The sequence below is a fragment of the Octopus sinensis genome, linkage group LG29 (genome assembly GCF_006345805.1).
Source record: "Octopus sinensis linkage group LG29, ASM634580v1, whole genome shotgun sequence".
Lineage (NCBI taxonomy): Eukaryota > Metazoa > Mollusca > Cephalopoda > Octopoda > Octopodidae > Octopus > Octopus sinensis.
Window position 1 is genome coordinate 6,115,720 of NC_043025.1, and position 10,138 is coordinate 6,125,857.

Below are 10,138 nucleotides of genomic sequence, written 5' to 3' on the forward strand. Positions count from 1 at the left end.
ACTAATTCTTTGTAGAACATGTCCACTTACATTACACATCGAGCGGGGCATACTAGCCTCATCCCTCTCCAACTTTTGCAAGTCCTCTGCAATACTCTCTTTTACTTGTTTCAGTCATTTGACTGCGGCCATGCTGGAGCACCGCCTTTAGACGAGCAAATCGACCCCGGGACTTATTCTTTTGTAAGCCCAGTACTTATTCTATCAGTCTCTTTTTGCCGAACCGTTAAGTGACGGGGACGTAAACACACCAGCATCAGTTGTCAAGCAATGCTAGGGGGACAAACACAGACACATAAACACACATATACATATATATACATATATACGACAGGCTTCTTTCAGTTTCCGTCTACCAAATCCACTCACAAGGCATTGGTCGGCCCGGGGCTATAGCAGAAGACACTTGCCCAAGATGCCACGCAGTGGGACTGAACCCGGAACCATGTGGTTGGTTAGCAAGCTACTTACCACACAGCCACTCCTGCGCCTAGATTTATTTTTTAATATGTTTTTTCATGTTTGAAAACAAACTGGTTGACCAGTAAGTAGCCCAGTGGTTAAGCTGTTTTACTCAACTTTAATAGTGGTGGCCATAGTGGTTGTGGTAATGGTGGTGGTGAAAGGAAATAATGAACATGGAACAAAAGAACTTACTTTTTTAAATCGTTTCGTCATCCATTTCTCCCAGTTCTCAAACATGTCGATCCACTTCACTTCACGTTTTCGGATCATCTCCAGGGTCAGACGAGGAATCCTGAGGAAGAAGAAAAAAAGAATAGGAAACAATCATGAGACATGCCACCGTGGGGGATTCATTGCAATGACATTATACACAAGGGGAGGTGCTGGAAAGTTCCTGGTTTTGGGTTTAAGAAAATACAGGAGGATCAGTTCAGTTGTGATTTTATTCAATATAATCCCTTAAAGCCGGGAACTTTTACTCATGAAATTAATGTGCAAGTGGCTGAGCAACGACAACAGTAACTACATACTGTCGTTGTAATAAGAGAATAAGCAGAAGTGCTTCAAGAGGAAACAGCTGGAATTTACCCTATATATACATTATATAGAGAGAGAGGGGGGAGAGAGAAAGAGAGAGGGGGAGAGAGAAAGAGAGAGGGGGAGAGAGAAAGAGAGAGGGGGGGGAAAGGAAGAAGAAGGAAAAGGAAAAGAAGAAGGAAAAGAAGGAGAAAAAGAAGAAGGAAAAGAAGGAAAAGAAGAAGAAGAGAAGAAGGAGAAGAAGAAGAAGGAAAAGGAGAAGAAGGAAAAGAAGAAGAAAAAGAAGGAGAAGAAGAAGAAGGAAAGGGAGAAGAAGAAAAAGGAAAAGAAGGAGGAAGAAGAAGAAAAAGGAAAAGAAGGAGAAGAAGGAAAAGAAGAAGAAGAAGAAGGAGGAGAAGAAGAAGGAAAAGAAGGAGAAGAAGAAGGAGAAGAAGAAGGAAAAGGAAAGGGAGGAGAAGAAGAAAAAGGAAAAGAAGGAGGAAAAGAAGAAGAAGGAAAAGAAGAAGAAGTAGAAGGAAAAGAAGAAGGAAAAGAAGAAAAAGAAGGAAAAGAAGAAGAAAAGGAAGATGATGATGTAGATTGGGAAGTTAATAATTGTCTATTATTAACAACGACTTAATCCTCAGTCCTTACAGCTGTTTCAATTAATTACTCAGTATACATCAAATTTATATGGCCTGAGCGTAACATCTTCGGAGGGGGAAAAATATATCCTTGGAGGTTTTATATGTGTTTATGGAAACACATAAAACATCCAAGGGTGTACTTAACTGCTATTTATTTTATCGACCCTGAAAGGGAGAAAGGTAAAGTCGACCTTGAGAGAATTTGAACTCAGAACATAAAGCCTGAAATTTTGTGAGAAGGGGCTAATTGATTACATGAACCCCAGTATTCAACTGGTACTTATTTTATTGACCCTGAGAGGAAGAAAGGTAAAGTCGACCTTGAGAAAATTTGAACTCAGAACATAAAGCTGGAAAGCCTGAAATTTTGTGAGAATGGGCTGATTACATGAACCCCAGTATTCAACTGGTACTTATTTTATCGACTCTGAAAGGATGAAAGGTAAAGTTGACCTTGAGAGAATTTGAACTCAGAACATAAAGCTGGAAAGCCTGAAATTTTGTGAGAAGGGGCTAATTGGTTACATGAACCCCAGTATTCAACTGGTATTTATTTTATTGACCCTGAAAGGAAGAAAGGTAAAGTTGACCTTGAGAGAATTTGAACTCAGAACATAAAGCTGGAAAGCCTGAAATTTTGTGAGAAGGGGCTGATTGATTACATGAACCCCAGTATTCAACTGGTACTTATTTTATTGACCCTGAAAGGAAGAAAGGTAAAGTAGACCTTGAGAGAATTTGAACTCAGAACATAAAGCTGGAAAGCCTGAAATTTTGTGAGAAGGGGCTGATTGATTACATGCACCCCAGTATTCAACTGGTACTTATTTTATTGACCCTGAAAGGAAGAAAGGTAAAGTAGACCTTGAGAGAATTTGAACTCAGAACATAAAGCTGGAAAGCCTGAAATTTTGTGAGAAGGGGCTGATTGATTACATGAACCCCAGTATTCAACTGGTACTTATTTTATTGACCCTGAAAGGAAGAAAGGTAAAGTAGACCTTGAGAGAATTTGAACTCAGAACATAAAGCTGGAAAGCCTGAAATTTTGTGAGAAGGGGCTGATTGATTACATGAACCCCAGTATTCAACTGGTACTTATTTTATTGATCCTGAAAGGAAGAAAGGTAAAGTAGACCTTGAGAGAATTTGAACTCAGAACATAAAGCTGGAAAGCCTGAAATTTTGTGAGAAGGGGCTGATTGATTACATGCACCCCAGTATTTAACTGGTACTTATTGTATCGACCCTGAAAGGAAGAAAGGTAAAGTAGACCTTGAGAGAATTTGAACTCAGAACATAAAGCTGGAAAGCCTGAAATTTTGTGAGAAGGGGCTAATTGATTACATGAACCCCAGTATTCAACTGGTACTTATTGTATCGACCCTGAAAGGAAGAAAGGTAAAGTAGACCTTGAGAGAATTTGAACTCAGAACATAAAGCTGGAAAGCCTGAAATTTTGTGAGAAGGGGCTAATTGATTACATGAACCCCAGTATTCAACTGGTACTTATTTTATTGACCCTGAGAGAAAGAAAGGCAAAATTGACCTTGGAGGAATTTCAACCTAGAATGTAAATCCGGAAGAAAATGGCAAAGTTATAACAATAGTAGACACTTCTTGAAAGTGGTGTTGTAGAGTGGCATGGCACCCAAAGACATGTTAAAGTTAGAAGTTAGGGAACTTCGTAGCCACATGGCAATCAATGTAATTGCCTTCCACCATGTTGAATGGTGCCCAAACATGGTTGCAGTCAAATAAAAAAAAAAAAAAAAAAAAAAACGACCCACCATCACAACAATAACAGCAACAATGCAAAAATGTAATACACAGAAAGGAAAAAAAACCACAAAAAAAAAAAACAAAGTACTAACAGCCGGAGTAGAGAATAGAGATGGTGGTTCTGTTGGTGGTGGTGGCGGGGAGAGGTAGATGTTGTGTAGCGGACGATGGAAGGGGTTGCAGTGGCGCAGGTGGGGAAGGGGTCGCAGTGGCGCTGGTGGGGAAGAGGAAGATATCCTGTTGTAGATGGGGGGGGGGGCGAGCGGAGGGCAGTGGTGGTGGTGTTGGCATGGGGCTAGAGGAAGACATGTAAAAGACAAATGAAACAGCTTAAAGAAGTACATAGCTGACATTCCAGTGTGTTTAATTACAAGAGGAGCTACTGTAACCTAAACTGCTGACAATGACAGACATGGCCATGCCACCACCACAACACTCTCTTTATGAATACATACATATATAAATATATAATATACACACATACACACACAACATCCGTTTCACTTCTCTTTCTCTCTCTACGTACATATATATATATATATATATATATATACTCTTTTACTTGTTTCAGTCATTTGACTGCGGCCATGCTGGAGCACCGCCTTTAATCGAGCAACTCGACCCCGGGACTTATTCTTTTTTAAGCCCAGTACTTATTCTATCAGTCTCTTTTGCCAAACCGCTAAGTGACGGGGACACACCAGCATCGGTTGTCAAGCAATGCTAGGGGAAGAAACACAGACACACAAACATATATATATATATGTATACATATATACGACGGGCTTCTTTCAGTTTCCGTCTACCAAATCCACTCACAACGCTTTGGTCGGCCCGATATATATATACTCTTTTACTTGTTTCAGTCATTTGACTGTGGCCATGCTGAAGCACCGCATTTAGTCAAGCAAATCGACCCCAGGACTTATTCTTTGTAAGCCTAATACTTATTCTATCGGTTTCTTTTGCCGAACTGCTAAGTTATGGAAACGTAAACACACCACCATTGGTTGTCAAGCGACGTTGGGGGGACAAACACAGACACACAAACATATACACACACATACATATATGCATATATATATATATATATATTATATATATATATATACATATATATATACAACGGGCTTCTTTCAGTTTCCATGTACCAAATCCTTGGTTGGTCCAAGGCTATAGTAGAAGACACTTGTCCAAGGTGCCACGCATGGGACTGAACCCGGAACCATGTGGTTGGTAAGCAAGCTACTTAACAGCCACTCCTACGCCTATACACACACACACACACACACACACACACACACACACATATATATATATATTATATATATATATATATACATACATACATACAAAAACTTACATTTTACTACCGTCTGTCTATCTTCTTCAGTGTGTGTGTGTGTATATATATATATATATACTAGCTGACGTACCCAGTAATTCCCGGGAAAGCTTATCCCTTGTTCCATTCTCATAACTGTTTTGCTAATCCACAATACAAAGTATGTAGCCCTTAAAACAATTTTTGTGTATCTATTGAGAATACTGAACTGTCTCACACAGGATAATGTTTTTAGGAATTCCCTAAATTATGAATACCCAAATTATGAAATCGGTTATGTTATAACATGAAATTAATTACCCGATAGTAAGAATTCAAATAAAGTAGCCCCGAAAAGGGCTTTAATATGTTCCCAAAGTATACAGAACTTAGGAGGAAATACTAATAAGGTGTGTATACTAAAATCGTGAAGCATGTTACGTAATAACAGGCTAATCAGATATGAAATGATAACAATTATAAAGTAAATAACTCTGTAAAGGGCTTTTGTGCGTTCCCAGAGACTAGTACCATCAGGGGCGCTAGTGTTGGTATCATCATCATCATCATTTACGTCCGTTTTCCATGCTAGCATGGGTTGGACGGTTCAACTGGGGTCTGGGGAGCCCGAAGGCTGCAACAGGCCAGTCAGATCTGGCAGTGTTTCTACAGCTGGATGCCCTTCCTAACGCCAACCACTCCGAGAGTGTAGTGGGTGATTTTATGTGCCACCGACACAGGTGCCAAACGAGGCTGGCGAACGGCCACGCTCGGACGGTGTTTTTTATGTGCCACCGACACAGGTGACAGACGAGGCTGGCAGACGGCCACGCTCGGATGGTGTTTGTTACATGCCCACAGTCGATGCGGTACTGGCTACGGCCACGTTCGGATGGTTTTCTTATGTGCCACTGGCACTGGTACCACAAAGATACAAATTCCATTGATGTTCATCTATTTTGATTTGGTTTGATTTTGATTTTGATTTTCACTTACCTCAACAAGTTACTAACTGCAATAAATGGATCTATAGTTTAGGAAAATACTATTTACATGTTTAACCCTTTCAGTACTGTATTTATTTTGAGATGCTCTGGGTCTCTTTTAATTAATTTTAAATAAAACAAAGAATTTAGTAAAATAACTTGGTTATCATTAAGCTAGTGTTAGGAACATAAATTGTGACTAAGGTTTGGTGGAAGATTTTAATTCAAAACTTATGAAAACAAGACATTTGTACTACAGAGCCAGAGGTGGTTTCAGCTGGGTTGGTATCAAAAGGGTTAAAAATATCATGGTGACTTTAACCCTTTTGTTACCATATTTCTGTTGAGATTCACTGTGTTTCTCTCAATTAATTTTAAATATAACAAAGGATTTAGTAAAATAACTTAGTTATCATTAAGCTAGTGTTAGGAAAATAAATTGTGACTAAGGCTTGGTGGAAGATTTTAATTCAAAACAAGACATTTAGTTCTCAGAGCCAGAGCCGGTTTCAGCCGGGTTGGTAATGAAAGGGTTAAGGGTTGTACTGGATAAATTGTGAATATAACTAACAGCTCAAATACTAAAAAGTAAGTATATTCGATTTATACGAAACAATTTACATACATGAATGTGTTATTTCCCTTCGCTATATATAATGATCCCTTTCAGGAGCGAATGTGTTATTTCCCTTGGATGTCTAACACTAATACATTAGTTATATGTAGTAGATATAAGAATCCCTTCCATGCTATGTAAGTGCAAATCCCAGCACTTCATGGGTTAACGTAGTTCTCAGGGAGATTCAGCATAACACAGAGTGTGACAAGGCTGGCCCTTTGGAAAACAGGTGTGTGTGTATGTATATATATATACATATATATATATCATCCCGCTGTGCTTGAGGAGACCTATTGAGTCAAGTACATGAAGATCGAAATAAATATCAATGGAAATAGTAGTTGTGATACCTGTGCCAGTGGCACATGAAAAGCACCATCCAAATGTGGCTGATGCTAGCGCCACCACCTCGACTTGCTTCTGTGCCGGTGGCACATAAAAAGCACCAGCTGAACGTGGCCGATGCCAGCGCCACCTCGTCTGGCTTCTGTGCCGGTGGCACATAAAAAACACCGTCCGAACGTGGCTGATGCCAGTGCCGCCTTGACTGGTTTCCATGCCGGTGGCACGTTAAAAGCACCAACCGATCGTGGCCGTTGCCAGACTCCCGTGGCACATAAAAAGCACCCACTACACTCACGGAGTGGTTGGCGTTAGGAAGGGCATCCAGCTGTAGAAACACTGCCAGATCAGACTGGGCCTGATGCAGCCCCTGGCTTCCCAGACGCCAGTCGAACCGTGCTAGCGCGGAAAACGGATGTTAAACGATGATGATGATGATATATATACATACATGTGTGCCTGTAGCACATAAAAACTACCATTTGAGCGTGATCACTGCCAGTGCCAGCTGACTGGCTCTCATGCTGGTGGCACATAAAAAGCACCATTCGAGCGTGGTCGTTGCCAGTGCCGGCTGACTGGCTCCTGTGCTGGTGGCATGTAAAAAGCACCATTCAAGTGTGATCAATGCCAGTACAACCTGACTGGCCCTCATGCCGGTGGAATGTAAAAAGCCCCCACTACTCTCTCAGAGTGGTTGGCGTTAGGAAGGGCAACCAGCTGTAGAAACTTTGCCAGATCAGACTGGATCCTGGTACAGCCTTCTGTCAAACCGGCCAACCCATGCCAGCATGGAAAGCGGATGTTAAACAATGACAATGATACATATGTGTGTGTGTGTATATATATATATATATATATATAATATATATATATATATATATATATATATATTATATATATATATATATATATATATATATATATATATAGGTGGTGAGCTGGCAGAATCGTTAGCACGCCGGGCGAAATGCTTAGCGGTATTTTGTCTGCCGTTTCGTTCTGAGTTCAAATTCCGCCAAGGTCGACTTTGCCTTTCATCCTTTCGGAATCGATAAATTGAGTACCAGTTACGCACTGGGTCGATGTAATCGACTTAATCCCTTTGTCTGTCCTTGTTTGTCCCCTCTATGTTTAGCCCCTTGTGGGTAGTAAAGAAATATATATATACAAGCATAAGAGAGGGACCACATGTGGTTCACTCTAACGCTAGAAATAGATCCGCAAATGTTAATTAATATTCAATTTTCTCACCCTTATTGTGATTTAAACATAGTATATATATATGTATACATATATATATGTATATATATATATATATATATATATATATATATATATATATATATATATATAGAGAGAGAGAGGAGAGAGGAGAGAGAGAGAGAAGATATGTATATATGTGCGTGTGTGTGTGTGTGGTATGTATATAGTTTGTGTGTATATAGATAGATAGATGGACAGACAGACAGATGGATGGACAGATAGATGGACAGATAAATAGATAGACAGATAAATAGACAAACAGATTAATAGATAGACAGACAGACAGACAGACACACTATAAACCCTATATATTAAATATAGTTTGCCTCTGATTTATGAAGTCAAATGTGTGTGTGTGTGTACATATGTTTGTATACACACATTCGCATATGTTTCTTATCTATCCCTCAAATTCTCCCCCCTACCCCCCCGCACACACAAGTATTTTTATGTGGGCGTTATATGCATACCTCTCTCTCTCTCTTCTCTACATACACACACATATGCATACAACTGCATATAAAAGGGGATACATATAATGTTAACTATACAACACACATGCCATATACATATATATATATACACACATATATATACACATACGTATATACACAGATATATAAATATATACATATATATACACACACATATATATACACATATATATACATATATATACACACACATATATATATATACACATAGATATATACACACAAATATATATATATACACACACATATATACACACAAATATATATATATACACAACATACACAATATATATATATACACACACACATACACAATATATATATACAAACACACATACACATATATATACCCACATATACATATATATATATACACACACACATATATGCATATACATACATATATTTAGATATATATATATATATATACACACACATACATATTTATATATATATATACACACATACATATTTTTATATATATATATACACACACATACACATATACATAAATATCCACACATATATATATACATACACACACACACACACATATATGCATATATACACATATACATGTAAATATACAAGTGTATATATATATATACACACACACACACACATATGCATATACACACATATACATACAAATATATATATATATATATACACACACACACACATATATACACACATATACATATATATACCCACATATGCATATATATACACACATACATATACATTTATAATATAATATAAGATATATATATATATACACACACATAACATATACATACATATTTTTATATATATATATATACACACAATACACATATACATAAATATCCACACATATATTAATACACACACCACACACAAACACACACACATATGCATATATACATATACATGTAAATATACAAGTATAATATATATATATATATATATATATACACACACATATACATACAAATAAATATACACAAACACACACACACACACATATATAATATATATATATATATAGATATATATAATACATACACACAATATATACATAAATATCCACACATATATATACATAGACACACACACACACAATATGCATATACACATATTACATGGTAATATACAAGTATATATATATATATATATATATATACACACACATATACATACAAATAAAATACACAAACACACACACACACACACAATACATATATATATATATATATATATATATACATACACACACATATATACATAAATATGTACATCTCATGTATCTCCTTGAATATTATCAGATTGACTAAAATCTCTTCAATCCAACCTACTCAGACATTTTGGCAACCTAATCTAACAAACCAACGCCTCCACTCACTTCCTTCAAAGCATTTCTGCAAGCAAGCTACCAACCTTGGCAGTGGTTGTGTTTTAGCCCCAGGTCGGCCCTATGGGAGCTGGCAACCTATGATCATTTTCATAGAGTTGCAGGGGTAGGCATGGCCAGGTGACTAGGTAGCCTGCTTTGAAATCAAATGGGTTTGTGCTGAGTCGCACCGTGCCGCATGTTGAAGATATGTGTGGTTTATGGCAGCACTAGGCCAATGAATTCTTTGTCGATAATATTTAGCAGATGGAAATTGTGAGGAAGCCTACTGTTTGTATGATTGCATGAACACATGTGTTTGTGT

At 37.7% G+C, this 10,138-nt stretch overlaps 1 protein-coding gene across 1 annotated transcript in view; it reads right to left on the minus strand.

The window, feature by feature from the left end:
* Positions 1–10,138, minus strand: part of LOC115226097 (mucin-5AC) — a 101,714-nt gene that overhangs the window by 46,722 nt on the left and 44,854 nt on the right. The window contains exon 2 of the mRNA XM_029797077.2: positions 658–757. Coding sequence (XP_029652937.1) covers positions 658–757 — 100 coding nt within the window. The remainder of the gene's footprint in view (positions 1–657; positions 758–10,138) is intronic.